This window comes from Micromys minutus (genome assembly GCF_963924665.1).
Source record: "Micromys minutus genome assembly, chromosome: 20".
Lineage (NCBI taxonomy): Eukaryota > Metazoa > Chordata > Mammalia > Rodentia > Muridae > Micromys > Micromys minutus.
This window is the reverse complement of record NC_137955.1, coordinates 45,257,853-45,277,512: the sequence shown is the minus strand read 5'-3', so window position 1 is coordinate 45,277,512 and position 19,660 is coordinate 45,257,853. Positions and strand designations below refer to the sequence as shown.

General features: G+C 46.4%; 1 protein-coding gene across 2 annotated transcripts in view; it reads right to left on the bottom strand.

The window, feature by feature from the left end:
- CTNND2 (catenin delta 2) overlaps positions 1–19,660 on the bottom strand; it is a gene marked incomplete at its 5' end in the record, with an annotated part of 778,908 nt that overhangs the window by 1,497 nt on the left and 757,751 nt on the right. For both annotated transcript variants that reach the window (XM_080933837.1, XM_080933838.1), the window contains 3 exons: positions 6,126–6,199; positions 11,368–11,499; positions 14,796–14,922. In XM_080933837.1, coding sequence (XP_080789963.1) covers positions 6,126–6,199; positions 11,368–11,499; positions 14,796–14,922 — 333 coding nt within the window. The remainder of the gene's footprint in view (positions 1–6,125; positions 6,200–11,367; positions 11,500–14,795; positions 14,923–19,660) is intronic.

The window sequence follows — 19,660 nt, the reverse complement described above, 5'->3', positions numbered from 1 at the left end:
CCCTTTTAGTTCTTTATAAGTACACAAACTCACCATGAATTTCACACTGTGGTATTATGGCTGTGGTGCTCGTTTCCCCTACAAGAGAGGCTGGGGCAGAAGGATGCAAAGTTTGAGGCCCTGGGGGATTCAAGGCCAGCCTTGGCAACAGCTTAAGGCTCTGCCTCAAAGTGAAAGTTTAAAAAGGCTGAGGTGCTGCTCGTTGGAGGAGGCTGGCCTATCATGCACCAGGCCTTGGGTTACTCCTCAGTACTTCAGGGAGAATCCGAACCTGTTCCGTAGAAGGTGGCATCTGCAGTACTACCTCATGTCCCAGCCCAACTCAATACTCTGTGTACTTTACCTCTGTCATTACTGTCTGATGCAGGGCCTAAAAACATTCAAGGGTCCCGAGAGCCTTGCTGAAAGCCAGGGGCCATTCCTTCTGCTTGACTTTAAAGAGAGATAAGCACCATTCTGGGGCTGATGCTATATTAGCTCCTACCCCAACCTACCCCAATCTATTTCTGTCCTCACTGACTCTAGAATTCCTTGTCAGAAACCTAACCCTTCACTGTGAACAGATACTTTTAAGGTATGGGATGAGGGGGGACCCCATAGCCAGTGTCCATAGAGATGTTCAAAGTGCCATAGCTTTTAATAGCCGTGATGTCTGGCATGGATTACTAAATGCTTTGGGAAAGATACAGTTTGATTACTTTTCAGCTGATTCAGTAGCTTCCTATTAATTTTACTAAGGTTCAGCATAGTGGGCTTTTTAAGAAATGGGTTTAGTTAATAGGTAGTGATTTGTAATTAGCAGAGTGTGTATAAATGAATACCTCTCTCTAATGGCCTGCATATAATTCTTCTCTCAAGTAAGCGAAACTCCTTCTTTGCTATAGAATTGATTTATACTAGCAATCGATCAGTTCTCCACAGAAGTGGTGAACTTCATCACAGTGGCCTCCCAGGATGTCCACACTTCTGGTTGCTGGTGAATGAGTGAGGTTCAGTCTACCTGTGAAAGTCTGGAAGTTCACAAATCATTAACCTCTGCTAGCCTGAGATCCTAAGTCCGAGATGAATTCTGGATGTAGCCTGTGACATCCAGGGCTAGTGGGCGACCTGCTTGGAGGGCACCCTTTCTATCCCCCTACAAGCCCTCTACAAGACTGTGCTGCTGTCCAAGCTTGGGGCTCCATATGGCCCCGTCAGAAGGTTTGGACACATGTAGAGGGAATTTTCTAGAATTCACCATCTATGTTTCAGTAGGCATCACCTCCAATATTGGATAAACTGTTCTTATTCCTCAAAGGGTCACAGAAGTATACATATATGCATACCACACCACAGTCGACGTGATTTGTTACTTCTGTCTGTCTACTTATTCATCTGTCTGTCCATCTGATTCCTAATTTGTACGTGAGGGAACTGAAGCTCTAGGTAGGTGAGAACTGTGACACTAGTAAAGACACAGTTCTTGTCTCTTTACTGTGTTAATTCAACCCCAGGAGAGACACTGTGGCCAAATCTTAAAGGGCAGAGATGTCACTGGCTGGACTCTGGGCTCCAAAAAAAATGATGTCTTCTTTAGGAGGCAGAAGGGGTATGGCTCCTCTCTGCTGGTCTTGGTGGCCAGAGGGTAGAGTGATAGAGACAGGGATTTCCCAAAGGAAAGTGACCTCTGAGGATGTCCTAGAGAGAGGTCACCACTCTAAAATGGCTTAGGATTTCATATATGAACTCCACTCCTTTTCCTTCCCTTCCCTCCCCCTCCTCTCCCCCTCCTCTTCCCCTTCCCTCCTCTCCTTTCTTTATTTTTGTGTTCCCCCATCCCTCTCTTCTCCCCTTCCTTTTGTCTCTTGCTCCCTCCCTTTTTCCTTTACAGCTTTCTGTGCTCTCTGGTTGGTGGTCATTTTTACAGTTAGACCTGAGCTTATTATTTGAGCATTTATTATTCACAAAGTCCTACATTTAAACCCCTTCTAAGGTTGACTGCCTCAGATCTGGGTGCATCCTTACACCAACTACCTAGGTCAAGGGGTGGGTGTCACCAACACGTTTGGAAGGACTGGACTGGGTCACCTGTGGGGTGGAAGGAATGTTGGCTGGTGAAAGACACCCACAGTGGAGGGATGCAGGTGAACTTCTGTAATTTACTGTATAAACCCGGCAGATGAAGGCTCTCCCAGCTTAAGTCACCTTCACAGAAGAGACAGAATAAATTTATCTTTAAAATATTACAGTTTTTATGAACCAGGTTTCTAGGATGGCAGATCCCACTAGAGACTAGAGATTTATAAACACATCAACGCCATCTGGAGGAAGGAAGGCCTGAGGAGGAGAAAGCTGAGGTAGAGAGGGATTCTGTTTTAAGGCTACATCTTCTTTGGGAAGCCAAGTGTGATATCCCAGCTTTGGTGGGAGTTACTGGGGCCCAGACTCTGTGCTTTGCATGGGAACTTGTTCATGTTCTCACAAACTCATCTTTGATAAACCTTTGTTTCTGATTACCAGAATGTTTGAATTACAAAGAATACTGCAAACACTCTCTTTAGAGAGTTGACAGCAAGGCTCTTCATTTTTATTCTTCTGGAGTTTGCCGATGCCATGGTTTGCTTTTGAAAGGTCGGCCCATAATGTGGTGATGCTCAGGCCGTGGGACCCGAAAGTGAGGAGGTCTACTTAGCACTTTAGTTCAGCATATAGCTCCAACACTTGGGATGGTTAAGCAGGAGAATGTCTCTAAGTCCTGAGACAGTCCAGACTTCCAGAGAGCGGCTGCCTCTCTATAGCAAAACAAACAATAACATAAAAAGCACAGGAGCCCAAGGGAGATGAGTGGTCCACAGGGAGGCACCACCTTAGGACATATCGATGCTGAGCATGCAGAATGAGCTCATTGCCATAAGCAGTTTTGTAAGGCAAGGGCACAAGGGCCTGGCTCTCTGTATAGTAACCATTCCCCCTTTCTGCTTCTCGGCCACACTGAGGAGTCAGGGCAGTTTTAGAACATGAACAGATGGGGCCTTTATCTTGTTTCTTCAGCTTCCCCAACTAAGAGCTAAATAAACGTATTTCCTTTATGTAGTACTCAGCCTCGGGTGTTTAGCACCAGAAAGAAAAAAGATAAAGAGGATTTAGCAAACTGACTTTATTCTGAACACAGGAAAAATAGCTGCGAACAACAGGATCTCCAGAGTTTTCCATTCAGGGAAAACTGAAGATTCAGAGCATTTATGATGTTGGTCAAGTGGGAAAGATTCCATTATTCCATCTCTGAGGTCTCTGAGGTATCTACTGAATCAGAACATCTGGTTTAGGGGCTCACAAAAGTATGCTTTCATAGGACTAGAGGATGAGTGGGTAGAGGGGTGGGAAATGTGTGTGTGTGTGTGTGTGTGTGTGTGTGTGGTGGGGGGAGACTCATGGCCAGATTTAAAAGTTACTGAGACAAGAGATAAAAAATTGAACACAGAGACAAAAGAATCAGGTTGAGTCTGCTTCTCCCCAGATGGAGGGTTGAAGGTCAACCCTGTCCCTAGATAATCATTTCCTCATCTCTGGTGACAAGTATCCCTGTCTTCCTACCTGAGATTGGGACTCAGGACACCAACAAAAGAATGTAAGGTCGTGGTTTAAGCATAACTGAGTACCAGTCATCAAAACACGAGGCCCTGTTGCTAAGAGTTTATGGTCAAAAACTTCCACCGCCAGACATGGTGCGTGCAGTTAAACATATCTGCATTCATAAACATGGGATTGCTGAGTTCACTAGGACTTCGGAGGACAGTTACAATAATGTATGTGACCTGTCACCCCAGGCCTAAAGCCAAGGATCCTCCACTTTACACTGATGGTTGTTTCTCCTAGGAGACTGCGTACATAACTTACTGAAAATGTGCACAGAGTTTCTGCGTGGCATATGAATTGTGCCTCGGAGTCTGGCACATTTCTGTGGAGTCACAGAAGGGGTGCTTCAGGGCTGTTGCCCTAGTCCACCATGCTAGCACATAGGTCCTTGGCTGCCACAGATGCCCACTTCTCAGCACCAATGTCCTCTGCCTTGTCCTGGAGACCCAGCATCCCAAGGTCAGCAGCTGCCTGCTCTTTCACTGTGACTGTTTGGTTAGAGGCAGGTCAGGTTCTTATTCTATGACCCTGTCTGGCTTAGAACTCGCTATGTAGCCTAGGCTGGCTTTGAAATAAGGGCAATGGCATCCTGGGTGCTGGAATCATGTGTCTGAGGAACTGTACCTGGCCCAGGTCAAGTGTCTGCTCTCTGGCACTTTGCAAACCTTAGTTCTAATTTTTATAAAAGCTCAGAATACTTTTAAAAACATGCTTCTGAGAACATTACAGACTTCTATAAATGCAGGGAACAGACAGTCTTTGGAGCTCCTGTAGTCACACCATGACATGCCAACCATGCTGAGGCTACTTCAGAGTGTGCTTTTATTACCAGACAGGGCAGAACTGCACAGATTGGAAGGCTGCTGTGGAAAGTGTCGCTTCTGCAGTGAGGAGCTCTCTACCTGCCCAACTTAAGGCTAATCCTGTATTCTTGGCTGCAGATCAAGAGATTCCTCTCATTCCTACAAACCCCTTTGAAAGCTGAAGATTCTTCCCTGTAGCTACAGAATTTTATGATGTTTGCTAAATGACAGAGGTGATTTCCATAAATCAAGTTGGTATTTCTAATACACTTGGTCCCCTTCTTTACGTGTGTGGGTATGTTTTCTGGCAAGGAACGGTTGAGGCCACCCTGCTGATCTGCCTACTGCTTAGGACCCAGTTTATTCACTGGCTCTTTTTTTTTTTTTTTTTTTTTTTGCCATTATCACAGCCCAAAACAAGAGGGGGGTAGTTAGCTGCTAGCAATATGCCTGGCAGGCACTTGGGCCATTGCTTTCATGGGGTTAAATCAATACCGGATGGCTTCCAGAGTGGTGTGCATAAACTGGAAAACAGATTAGAGGCTAACTCCTCTGCTAAGGATCACATTTCTTGCTGGTGATTGATCAGACATGAAAGCCAATTTAAGTTCAAGGACAGTTTAGAGTTCTCCTAACTCCTTGGACATGAGACTGCGCACACACACACACACACACACACACACACACACACACACACACACACACACACCATGCTTTCCCAACAATTTTCATTGCAATTAGGTGCATGCATTTTGGTTATCCATCTCTGTATAATTTTTCTGAAGTGTGGCAAGACAGTAAGACACCCCCAGAAGCCTTGGTGAAGATTATTAGCAGAAAAATTGCAAAGAGCCAATCTTGCTCTGATGCTCACCCCAGGAGCGGGGGCAACCTATGACCGTTTATCAAGGAAGCCCAGTCCCTGCCTCTGATCTTATAGTCCCTACAGAAATGGTCAAAATGATCCTTCAACAAATGGTAAATATCACGTATAATGAAAACCGTTTGTGTTAATTACAGGCGACCGGGTAATGAAGCTACTCAATCCCTGCTCAATCAACAGATAAGTCTGCTTTAGTTGTTGGTGCACTTGGGGCTTTCTCTTAGGTCCCTCCCATATTCTATTTCTCATCAGTACCGGGGGATACTGGAGGCTGGACAGCTTCATTAAGAAAAGAAGACTATGTTACTCAAGGCCATGTCAGCACTGGTTTACCCTGGTGATGACTTCATGGTAGAGGGCATAGGTTGGCTACAGTACATGCAGAGAGACCACCTGGAGACTGGAATCTCCCCAGGAGAGGAGGGAGGATATCCTGCTTCTAGAAGAGATACCTCCTGAGAAAGTTAACTCTGGGTCTCACAGGAACTACTTATAGGCATTTTTAGAGTCAACGTTTCGAGCAGCCTTCCACCAGACTCCTCCTCTTAAAGGTCCTTTCTAAACACTCCCACACTGAAGGTCATAGGTCCTACACATGAACCCCCGGGGCATACCACATCCAAACCGTGACAGCAGCTAATGGTGACACCTACTTCCAACTGCCAGGCAGGAGGTGACAATGAACTAGCCGGGGGCTATCTAAAGCCCGCCACCACCCCATGAGCATGTGTTTGGATGAATGTGAGGTATATTTACTTCTTGAAAAGACTATTGTGAATTCTAGGCCACAGAAGTCATTAGGAGCAAGAATACAAACATGTCACCTGGTTCTGTTTGATGTCTTCAGCGGGTGCACCGTATGAATTCCTATACAAAGTCGAAACTCCAGTGTTTTGAGCTAAAAGGAAAAGGAGAACAAGATTATTAGCAAGAAGGGCCCAGTTCCGAGGATGGAATGATAGGTACTGAGGAGGGTTCCTGGCTTGATTACAGTTTGGTTTGTCATACAGCATCCCAAGTGGAAGGACCTCTTTGTCCCCGAATCCCCTTTAACATATTCAGAAAGAAGAGGAGCCACTCTAGGAACTCCTCTAGCCTGTCAGTTTATTCTAATAGTGTTCGCACTGTGGATGGGGTCAGGGCAGGTGCAGTTAACAGATGGTCATCTTGCAAGTTTTATTGCCTTCTTTTCTGGTAAAAACCAAAGGATAATAAAAGCTTGTCACCTGCACTGGAGCACGCAGGAGCCTGAATCAGCAGCTCAGCTTTTAGATGGAAAATGACAAGAAAGTAATTCCTGATCTGAGTGCACACACATGCTTGGGTATCTTTCAGACAGTTTATTCTCGGAGGCCTGAAGGCCATGCCGGCAGCCCCATTTCTACATCCTGTGCGTATCTATCCGGTAATGGAGGGGATGGGGAGCTTCACAATCCTGTTAGGTACAGAGACAGAATTCCACACTCCATCTTCTCGTATGCCTGGCTTCTGGGCAAGAGGAGGGGAGATATCCTGCTTCTGGAAGAGGTACCCATTCCATCAATTGTCACCTTGAAAGTACATGTCACAGGCCCAGATAAAGGGTACTTTTCCACTGACGTACACTAAGAGGTCATGGTTTAAGAAAGAACTGGAAAATGCTACTTGTCTAGGGCCAGTAGGACACAAAAACGTTTAAAACTATCCCTGGCTTCCAAGACCTGAGGATAATGAGATTTACATACTACCAACTCCCTTAGAATCAGTCAGGCCTGGTCAGGACAGCCTACCAAGGGTTAACTTCACATCACTCATTGCTCTCCTTATTGCTTAAGGGCATATAGTCATTGAAACCTTGGAAGATGTTGCTTAGGAAGTGAGAGGTAGAACTCATCTCTGGATGTCTATCTGCCTCCCGTGTGTGTCGCATTAATCTCTCTTATTAACGGTATGTGTGGAGAACAGAGGAGAACATCAGATGTTGTCCACGCTTGCTCTCCACCTTACTGCCTTGTCACTGAAGTCCCATCCCACCATCTTGGCTAGCATGACTGGCTATGAAGCACTCCCAATACGGCTGTTTCTGCCCCTCCAGTGCTGAACCTCCCGGTACATGCAGCCGTGCCCAGCTCCTTACAGGAGCATCTGAGAGTCACACTCAGGTTCCCATGCTTGCCAAACACATTTCTCTTCATGTAACCATCTCCTCAGATGCTCCTTTTCAGTTCTGTGTCCCCCTGCTAGCTCCCTGACCACACACATATTTCACCCATTTCTCTTATCATGGAAACAATCTCTCCTGCATCTTCAAATCTTACTCGAGGTCCCAATATCCTGTCCGTCCTGTCTTCTCTGTTCACCAATCTGCCACAGCATGGGGCATCCTTCTGTGCTATGGACTGGATTATGTCCCTCTCTCTGCTTGATAATCCTCAAGCTCCTCATGATCTGTCCCCACCTCACTTTCTGCCACCTTTCTCACCCAGCCTCTCTTGTTATGGAGTCTTAGACATGGTTTCTCTTTGCTCCATGGAGTGAGTCAGGTTTGTGTGCATTTTAGGGAGATTGTACCTGCAAATCTCCCATCTCCCTGATCTCCTGATCTGGTTGGTGTTCAGTTATCAGCTGAGATGTGTCCATTTTGCCCATGACACGCAAAGTTTCCGTTTTCTATCCAGTCTCCAGTCTCCTCTGTCTCCGGATCCGTTCAATCCTTCATCACACTCAGCATCATGTGACTCATGTGACTTTGTCAGTGAACTTGTTCATTGCTAACCTTGTTGACTGCTGGCCCTTCTGTATTAGAGCAGACACTTCATAAAAATCAGAAAATATGTCTTGTATTTTCTGTTTGTGTGTCTTTGGGATAGTGCCTGGTCTCTGTGGATCTTCACGCGACAAGAGATAATTACAGAATGGATGAGTTAAGGCTCGAACCATGGACATTTATCTAACTACCAAGCAAAACCATGCTGATAAAAATATTCCTGCATGGTCAAGGCAAAAGGCTCATCTTTCCTATTTGGAATAACACATTTTAGGAGGCTGAGACATCTGTACTATAACTTTAACTCCTCTCCATGTTACACTGTTGGCTTTTAAGTAGAGGATGTTTCTGTTGGAAGTTCTGCCCTCAGCTCATTGGTTCTGCCTTCATACAAGATTCTGGTTGAGAGTGAACAACATTCACAGACATCTCAAGTGGAGGGCCTCAAGAATGCTCTTCACAGAGAAGTGCCTTTCTTTTCTGTGCGTCAACTTCCTAAACACTGAATTCCTAACAGAAAGGAATAGAATGGCTTTAAAAGGCACACAGACATTGACAAAACTAGCAGGTATGGCCTGATGAGAAAGGCAAGTTTTTATGCAAAGACAGATTCCCCAGATAACATTAAAAGTTAGGCTGTGCTATCAGGGATCAGGTGGCACACAAGAGATTCCTAGGCAACCAGAGAACTAGCTGCCAGCATCCGGCACGCACCAGTGCATAGCCGATTCTGGGATCTGAAGAGGGAAACGAGATTATTGGAATGGAAACCCTGGACTTGAAAGGTCCAAGGGCAGGATGACAAGTACAGGTGAGGAACCGCGCCCACCACCAGCTTCCCAGTGTTGCCTTTGAGGGGAGGGGGCCTTTCCTTCCATAGCAGATACCCTCTTTCCACCGGGAAGTGGCAAGACATCACTGCTGCCTCAGGACCAAGGAAGATGGAAACATGTGAGGTTTCTTCCACCAAATCCTAACACACCTTGGATTCAATCTTACATGAGAAAAGAAAATACTGGTTTTGGTATGGATACCTAATAAAACAGATTTTATGAGTCAGTGCTTGAATGGCAGAGGAGTTGGTGAAGCAGCCTTTCAGTCCAGTGGGATGCTTTTTGGGCACTCTTGTGGCTTGGCCGGTGACTTGGTTCACACCACTGACAGAAGGAGGTGATCACTGTCTTCAGGCTCATCACCCAGACCTCCACTTTTGTCCCTGCCAGCACCTTCGGGACACTTACTTCACCCCCATCACGACTGACACATTCACCTTTGCCCTTGACACCCTGCCATGAGATTGGACCTCTGCCATCCTCCAGCCTTGCTAACACCTAAGTCTCCACTATCCGTTACTAAAACACCCCACTATTATCATGGTCACAAAGTCACCAGCAGGGTCAGATCCTCTTCTTTCATGACCCACAACAACCACTAGCACCATGGTTACCACCTCTGCCTCTCTCCTTACCAATAGGACCGTCACAATCCCCCCACTTGTTCTGCCACCACCTCTTCTCTTCCAAGTCTCTCATTATGACCCTCACATCACCTCCCCTGTCTCTCCGTCACCTCCACATCTCTTGTTAGCTCCCCCACCCTCGCTACTGCCATCCATAGCAACCGGCTCTTATGTGAGCACCCATTGACTTGGGAAGGACTTCCTTATATAAACAAACTCAGTAGAGGAGCTCAGATCTCTTCTATGTTGTCTACATGATGGATGATGTTGTTCTGAGTTGAGTTCTCAGGCAAGTCAGAGCTAAGCTGTTTGAGCCTGTGAGTAGGTTTATAGAATTCCATACATCTCAATAGTAGAGTTGTCAAGATCTTGGCCATTTTCTAGGCCGGAGGGACGTTAGGTGTATGATACACTTGATGTTTTACTTTACTATATGCATAGGCAAACTTGTGCACCACTGGAAGCATTTCGATATGAACATGTTACTCTTAAAAGCCCCTGGGATGACTCCACTTGGCCAGAGAGTTGAAGACCAACACAAGACTTAAATGATGGTAATACAGTCAATCTTACAATTATTCTTGTAACTATGGTATCAATCAATATCAACCATGATGTCATCCAATAATTCCAGTGCTGTGGCTACCTGGGGTAATAATAATTATAAGCTAGACTTGTCAGATGAATTTGCTCCCACTACTAATTCAGGCTAATCAGTATGCATTAGATTTTCGGTTGGTGCCCTTGCGCTCAGGACCCAGAGTCTCAACTTTCTTGGTCCATGTCCAGTGATGAGTAGAACACTGTTCATGGGGCAGGGGGAGAGCTGCGGTGGTGGAATGAATTCATTTCTCCAACTCAAGGGGCATTTCGAGGTCAAGGGTAACATGTGCCTCTGTGGGGTCTGCACGTGGAGAGAGAATGTAGACCCGGGGCTGCCGAGGAGACACATCTGTTTCTTTAATGCAGCTGCACAGGGTTCACACAGAACACAGTGCTGCTGGGGTAAATACATTTGTTATTGCAAAAATTTATCTTATCTGTCCTGGGTTTGGAGACGTTTAATAAATCATCCAATTTGTCTACTCCGCTTCCCTGCAGGTCTGTGCATAAATAACATCAGCAACCCGTGCCCTGTGCTTTTGAGGGTACTGGGATGAGAGTGTCTCTGTGACTCTTCATGGATATGCCCTTTGCACCCCAATTTTATCAATGATACAAACACCTGATCTTCTCTTAAAGGCCATGACTCATGGCCTATCATCAGGAAGGACCCATCTTTATGTTCACATGGTAAAAACTTGTGTTTAAAGTGTCCTATTAAGATCATATGGCTTGGGGAGTCCAGTTTTACCCCTACAGGAGCCTCCCATGTCCTGGTTCCTGTGTACCATGTTTTACACAGATACTTAGACTACAGGGGTAGAGGCAGACCCGAAGACAGTTGTATATGCCCAATAAAGAGCTGTAAAGGGAGACAGGGAGTTAAGGCTACATACACTAATAGCCAGGGTAAGTAAGGCACGCTGGGAGGGGAACCAGAAGGTACAAGTGAGCTTTGCCCTCCCCAGGGTTCCAGCGGAAGGGACAGGAAGATGATAGCGCTGACTGAGATAGGGACGAGGACAAAAGTCCCATCCATTCTCTAGAAGCATCCTGGGCATTGCTGGGTAAGAGGTTGGTATCATGGCAAGAAATGAAATGATCTCAATAGGAGTGTTGTGTGTGTGTGTGTGTGTGTGTGTGTGTGTCCTTCCTTCCAGTTCCTGGAACTAACAAAATCTCAAATGTCCCTCTAGGACACAGGGTACAGCTTGCTGTTTGGAGACATGGCCTTGGTCACTCATGTGACTGTGCTCACCCGTCATAGCGTCTTTTCTGGAGGTGTGTTCTCCTTTAGTTCCGTGGTAAGCAGTGTGGTTGCCTTCGGACTCGTAGTCCGTCTTCCTTTCTTTGAGGCTGATCATTTCCCGAGGTGAAGCTGGGGCACTTGCTACATAAACACATGAAAGGGGTTAGTTTTCTGTGTCTCATTTCACGGTATGCACAGCTGGCTTTCCACATCAACAGTTAACTTCACAAACACACTCGGTTCAACATACGGCACCATGGGTCCCTGGATCCGTTATTTTTTTCTTTACTCTTCTGGCCCGTTATCCTTGCCATTCCCCCTCAGTCTGTTGAAGCTGCTGCTTCAGCATAAGAGGGACAGCTTGATGTGGAGGTAAGCACCTAAGAATTACACCCCCACCACCTACCCTGGGGTCATCTTTCTTGGGAAGAGATGACAGAGACCTTGCCTGGTTGTACACAGGAGCTTTAAGAATGAAACTGGTCTTTCAAGTTCATTCTCCTGCCCTTCCCTCCCCCACTCAAGTTTTCTTTTAATTAGACATGCTTCAAAGGGACCATGATAGTCTGAGCATCCCTAATTTGTAAACCCTGAACACAAACACTCTGAAGTCTGGGACTTTCTGAGCGCTGACATGACAACCGAAGTGGAAAATTCCACAAATTCTTCCTTGTATCAGGGGCTGCAATCAGAGCCCTCAAAATAACTTAGACTTTGTGTTTAGACTTGTGTTTTCTGCTCAAGATGGCTCCATGATATATACGAGATTATTCCAAGCTAAAGATATATATATATATTTTTAAGATGAGAAATCTGAAACATTTCTGGTCCCAGCCATTTGAATAAAGGACATTAGACCTCACTGACAATGAAAACTCCCAGATGAAAAGAAATACAATCTGACCTACACACAGAGCTGCTGAGCAGCTGCTCTATGTGAGACAGGAGCAGCCCTTTCCACGTGAGGGATCTGTGGGGGCTGAACCCTCACCACCCATCAGGCTCTTCTCCAAGTAGCCTGGGGTGTGTGTAAAGAACGCTGCTTTTCCTGACTGGGCATTTTGGCTTCAGCTCTTGGTCTGACTGTGTCAATAATGTCTTACCCCTTACATTTTGGCTGCTTGTAGTCTGCTGGCCACAGGGATCTACCGCACCACTGGCCATGTTGCTACTTCTTTATGGGTTGTAATTACAGAAAGGACTCCCTGGGGAATTTCATCTATTTTTGTTTGTTTGTTTGTCTGTTTGAAAGTAAACTGGCACCAGAAACATGAAAACCAGAGTTAACAGGGTGGCTTAGTAGCAACTCAACACTGAGTCCGTGTAGAGAGGTAGGAAAAGGCAGATAACGGCAGGGTGCCACAGGGGTGCTGGCCAGGCCTGTTCCTACCTTAATGGAGACATCATATACAATGTGAGGACCTTATCCAGGGTGGTTTTTAATCTTCCATCTTCCTCTGACTTCCTGAACCCCAGGGCAGCACTCAATTTATCTTTCAGTGCATCATTTGCATCCTGTGCTGGGTTGCTCGGCTGCGACACACAGGGCTAGCTCGGATCCTCAATGTACCGCTCTCCACCGTGTGAGCAACAGGATGCTGTCCTGTTTAGTAAACTCTGCGTGCAAATCTCTGTGCCAGACACTGCAGGAGGCAGAGATGTGAACTATGCTATGCTCGCTAATCTTGGGGAATCCCAGTGATGTAGGGCTCAGGTAAGCACATGCATCAGAATCGGAGCTGGAAGTACTCAGAAGTTCCTCAAAGGGCTGCTATCCATTTCAGACTGGAGACAAACTAGGGGTGCTGTGAGAGCACCCTGCATTTTACATGTCTTTAGGATCCTGAGCTTCTGGAAGAATGACTGGGCTTGGCCCCAGCTTGGAGGCGCTCAGTCCACCCCTGCCAACTCCTGTCCCCTCAGCTCTGGGGATCTTACTTACATAATCATCTACCCTCTCTCTTCTGCCTAACCCTTCCCCCGCCCTTTCGCCTCTTCTGGTCCTGGGTATCCTTGCATGGAACCTGGCTATTTAGGAGTCAGTGTTCTCAATCAAGAAGGCACAGTCTTTTTGGAGCCTCTTGACCAACGCTTTTAAAATGAGAACCTAATACTGCACAGATGGCGGTGTTTATTAAGCTACATGAAGTGTGTAATTATCTCCTGAGACCCTGCACGTGGCGATGCTCTGAGTCTCCAGTAAATCAGGATTAAGCTCCAGGAAAGATCAAATCATGCGGACAAATGTTTATTAGGTGTCTCTGGATGTGCCTGGCCTAGGAAATACCAAGGCAGAACACTTGTTGAATGGATCCTCATGCCGGCCCTTGCCCTGCCTACTCCAGAGACAGCTTTTCCATATCCCAACACCTTCCCACCTGCTGTGTCACTTCCTCTCCCTGATTGGCTGACTGTAGCTCTTAATTAGAGTTGGCCGGCCACTCTCCTGTGTCCCAGGTGCTTTTTACGCCTTCAGAATTGTAGAGTTAGAAGCGTCAGTCCCCTCCTGTGCGTGTGTCCAAGTGACTTTCGTCTACAGTTGCATCAAATGCCCCAAGGACTGCCACACTTTGCACTAGAATTTTCATGGAGCTTGGAGAGGGTAAACTGAACTCTCCGACACTTTCTCTCTGTTTCTGCTTTTCCTCATCCCCGAGACAGTAAGTCTGATGTAAAGAACTAAGAGCAGTCATCATCAGGGGCACAGAAGCCTCTGCTGGGCAGACTCTCTATCTCACCCTCCAAGATTTCTATCCACCCTCAAAGATTTCCTCAGTGGGGGTTGTGCGGCGGGGAAGGGAAGAGAAGGATGTCATAGTAAGAGATACAGGGATACCTGGTTATTTGCTCTTCATTCATTCCCCAGTTTAAAAAAAAGCATCAGACAGGGAAAGATGAGCTTAAGACCCGATACTCTGAGGAAGAGAAGAACGGGGCACTTACGTTAATATGTAGCCCGGTTCTTTACCTTTCATATATCCATCTGATCTTTGGGGTTATTGAAAATGACTGGGGAAATCATATAAATGACTTTAGAAAGGAAGAAAGTGAGACCAAAGTTTAAGTGCTGGGGATTTGGCAGAATGAGAGAGAAACTATGAATTAAAGTTGGTTATGATGCAAATTTATTGATGATTTTTACGTTGTAACCGGCAAACTGGGTATGAGATAGTTAGAGATACTCACTCCAGTGTGGGAACTCTTGCCGGCTTCCTTCATACCCTTCCTCACTGAGTACGTGACACATTCCACAGACAGGAAGCAAGTGCAGCTGAGACTGGTTGTCAGTCTCTGCTTACCCAACAGAGTTGCCACCCGAACAGAACATACTACCCGGTACACAAGCCAGGCAGCTCGTCTCAGTGAGGTGCCCCAAGGAGGAACTAGGAGCCAGTCCTTTGACTCCGGAGGAAGCCCAGGCCTGGGCTGTCTCTTACCTGAGCGGTTGTTGGGAGACACACGCACAGGAGAGATGGAGGGTGTGCGGGAAGAGGAGTAGGGCCTTTGTCGATCCCTCTCGATGGTTGAAGATGAGGCTACAAAATGATACTGTGACCATCCATCCTGCAAAAGACGGCACACTCTTATTAAAGACGGCACGCTCCTATTAAGCAGGGAAGGCGTGGTGATGCTTTTGAATTTGCAAAGCATTTCTGCAGGTGTCAGAAGAGATTACTGAGCTCCGCACAACACCAGGCTGAACCCAGAGGGATGGGAATTGAAGACACACCTCTTCCTCCTCCAGACATCCTGGCTGGGAAGGTGGGCCATTTCTGTCTGCCTTTTTTCCAAATATTAAATAAATGGTCTCTGCGCCAACTTGCTCTGCCCATCCGTGCTGTTCACGGCAAAGACGCTGCTCAGAATGTCGCCTGAATCAAAAAGGCTGACTTTGCCAACTGGGCTTCAGCTCTGCCTGCTCGCTTTCCATTTGCTAGGGAACCTTTCTCACGCTCCTCCTGCCTCTGCCTCCTTCAGCAAATCCTACCAGCCTTTGCCACCACAACCGGCTAGGGAAACCCTCTCAAGTGCTGACTTTCTTCTCAGGATGGGTCTGTGAGCAACAGAGTCCCAGAGCAGTATCCTGCCCCCTTTAGCCTTTATCCCCTTTACATAATTTCCAACTCTTCTCTGGGTCACAGAAGTCCAACCCCCTGCCTCAGGACCTCCAGGCTCTCTATGACACTGAATGACATCTTTTCCGAAGATGCTGGGCATCCCACTTCAACCAGAGCATCCTCAATATGTTTTCCAGGACATCTTCTCTAGCCTTCCAATACCTGGTCCGTGTTTGAAGTGTATGCATACTATTTTACAATAACTCCCACACAAATGCATTGCAAGTCATGCTGTGAACTTACAGAGATTAAAGAAAACAATGGAGACAGACAAGGAAGCGAAGCTCTTGGTGACACGCACAAGCTCTCAGTCCAGCCCTTCTCTTGCAATTCAAATGTGTTTGTGTCAAAGCACAGGCCCAAGGAGTGCTGGGCTAGCAAGACAGAGCTGATCCCAAGTCCCTTTCAAAGCTTTTATTTTTAAAGTCTAAATATTATATTTAAAAAAACTGAAAGAATTTCCAATTTTCTTATTTTTTTTTAAAGATAATAGTTCGACTTTAAAAGAATGTGATGCATTGTGAGGAATTATTGCAAATATTGATAGATGAAATTTAAGAGCAAAATCTGTACTTGTTTTAATTTTAATTTCTTCATCTATCTGATTTTGATAATTCCCGTTCTTCCTCATATGATAATGCCAGGCTCTGATAAAGGAGACTCTGTTGAAAGAGGCTCCTAACGGGTCCTGAGCAAGTGACTGTGTGGTAAGAGTCTCTTCAGGGCCCCAGGAGCTGGACTGCAGGTCATGGAGAAGGAAGGCAGAGGCCAAAGTTAAAACAGGAGACACTGCTCTCCACGCCTCTGGTCCCACTGGCCAAGTGCACTTTTTGTAAACTAGCAACAAACTATCACAAATTATCATTTATTTAATTCTTAATGTCACCTATAAAAGGTTCAAACCTGGTTTAAACACATTAACAGCTCTGAGAGGTCTTTTATTATTTGCCTCTTTGCCTGTTCTTTTTTGTTTGTTTGTTTAAATTCTAACTTAGGCGTGTGTGTGTGTGTGTGTGTACACACGTGTGTGTTTGTGTGTATGTTCCGTTATATTAAATGTGTAATCTAGGATACCTGTATTCTATCCATATGGCATGTTGAAAGCTCAGGGAGGAAAAAATGGAGACCGAGGAATAGCCAGTAAGTAGGGAAGAGCTGTTAATCCTCATGGCTGGCGATAAGGAACTTTTTAAATGTCCGTAACTTCTGCTATCCCGAGCAGTGACCCAGATGACGTGCCCTTCAGCTCCAGACCTAGCTAAGCTGTCCAAACTGTGATATGGTATCTCGCACCTCAGATTGGTTTTTATTTTTAACACATTAAACTTAAAACTGGAGGCTGTTAAATTTCTTCAAGTAGATAGGGATGGAAATCTAAGGAGAAGTCCTGACGACAAGTCCAGGTCACCATGCTTCAGTCTGCACTGGAAGTCACCAGGCCCTTTCCTACGTGCCCGCCACTGTCTTTTCACCAGGTCTGGGTTCTGTGACAACATTTCTTAGGTATTTCTCTAGGAAGTTCACCATCCCCCGAAGCGGTAGGTTTCTACAGTGACATTTTCAGGGGTTTCAAGGGTAGAGGGACCAGGACAGAGATTAACTTCATGGTCTCAGTTCTTTACCATGGATCTACTGCTTACACACTCTAGCTGGCTCCTGTTGTGATGTCCCTGAGCTTAACAGCCCCCCAAACACCATACAAACACACACCACACACACACACACACACACCACACACACACCATACAAACACACACCACACACACACACACACACACACACACACAGACACACACCATACAAATGCATACCACACACATACCACACACCACACACATACACACCATACAAACACACACCACATACACAGACACACCACATACACACACATACACACCACCCAAACCACACACACATGCACACTACACATACATATACCACATACAAACACACACTACACACATACCACACAAACCACACACACACACCACACCACACCACACACACACACCATACAAACACATACCACACACACACACACACACACACCATACAAATGCATACCACACACACCACACAATACACACCATACAAACACACCACACACACACATACACACCACCCAAACCATACACACATGCACACTACACATACACATACCACACACACAGACATACATACACACACATACCAAACACACACACAGACATATGCACACACATACATATGCACACACAGACCTGCATACACATAGACTGCCTGCACACAGAGAGATGTGCACACAGAAGCAGACATATAGACACAGAGACATGTACACATAGACGTACACATACACACACATATGCACATATACATGCACACTCACCGTGTGATGTATACATGTATGCCTATAAGTGCACACGTAGAGAATAGAGGTCAGTGCTGAGTTTCTTCCTCCATCACTGTGAGTCAGGGTCTCCAGCTGAACATAGAGCTCACCGCTTGTATGGGCCAATGGGCAGCAAGTCCCCGGGATCCGCTTGTCTCTCCTCCCAGCACTGAGACATATGTGCACATTGTACACCAGGCTCTTTACATAGGTGCGTGCTGATGATCTGAACTCATGTGTGCATGCTTGTACAAGTACTTTAACCACTGAGTTGTTCCCTCAACTCCTTTGCTTTATATTTTTTTATAGTTTTAATCACAAGGTAAACATTTCCAGGCAGAATGCTCCTCATGACGAGACTTCCCTGATGGGATGGGATGCGGGGTTGAGTGGCTTGAAATTGCTTAGGACAGCATGCATTTGCCTCATACCTTATAACAGAAACTGGAAGGCACTGAACTCACATCAGTGTAGACTTTCTTAGGCGTGCTCACAGGCTGACCCAGAGTGCTCTCCGGCCCCTCTCCCCTACCTGACGGGTCTCACTTATGGAGAGGCAGAGAAGGCTGTGACAAGTCAGCTCCGCTCTGCCAGTGTTAGCAGTGTGATCACCTGATGCTCTGCTCTGGTTTCTCTTTGCACACACAATCACAAACAGAATTCGTGAGCACAAGTGCTTCAAGAGTAGCAATGCCTGTATCTCCACCCTTGAGATCCCGATGGCATTGTCCCAAGGAAGGCCCGGGCATCCTTCCTAGCAAGAGCTCCATTCTCTGGTTTGTGCTGACACACCGTAATAGCAAACCACTGACCTGTAGTTTTTCCTGCATGGGTACAGGTGACAGTTAAGTGGGACGCACATGTACATTCGTTTTAAGTCTACTGTATTTGGCAACATCACATAAGACATCCTCCAGGCTGACTTCTAAGGGGACGAAAATAGGCCACAATCTCTGAGCTGAGAGACATCCACTCATGCTCAGCCTGGACACACTTGAACACGCAGCCTCTCTAACGCTGTGGTTTTACATGTGCACAACTTCTGTTAGCTCAGATATCCAGCACAGCCCCTCTGCTTTTACAATCTGTTTGGCACTGCTAGCCGGACCCGTGTTTGCCAGGTAAGCAGGAGGCAGGAAATGCAGGTGCATCAAATCACAGCAGCTCAAGGTGCGCTGCCTCAGAGGCCTGGGGAAATCCGGGAATAGACTACAGTTTCCGCTTCCCACCAACACCGCATGCTCACATCAAAACTATGGTGATCCCGCCTGTCTTCCGGCTGTGAGGCAGACAGCCTTGTTGGTTTTGAAACCCCGGTGCTGGGCTTAATGCCGGAACACAGTGATGCCTGACATATGCTACTTGGATTTTGTGATGTCAACGAGTAGCAGTAATTGTAGTAAAACAAAGCCCTCACCAATTCCATATTACTGCAAGTACATTCGCTCCACACTGCAGCGTGGGCAGCCGAGAGGAGATACCACTGATGGAGCCGCCACGCTCTCCGGACTCTCTGGCTCTCTCCCGGGGATGTTCGGAGCCTTATGATCTTTTCTTTGGTATTGTTTTAGTGGAAAGCAATCACATGAGGATATTTTTCTGCTGATGGTCTATGACGCACACACCACTGGGCGGCAAAGCAGCACTGGTTCAGCTGAAATACTTTAGAAGGGGCCTTCAGCTCGTTGGCTCCATCAGGGACAGTGGTGGCTTCTCTCTGCTGCCCACCTACACTTCAATGCGGACTCTATGAACTTCTGTCATTTTTATCCAGCCTTGAGAGCAATTCTGAAGCATCATTCCATCTGCACCTTTG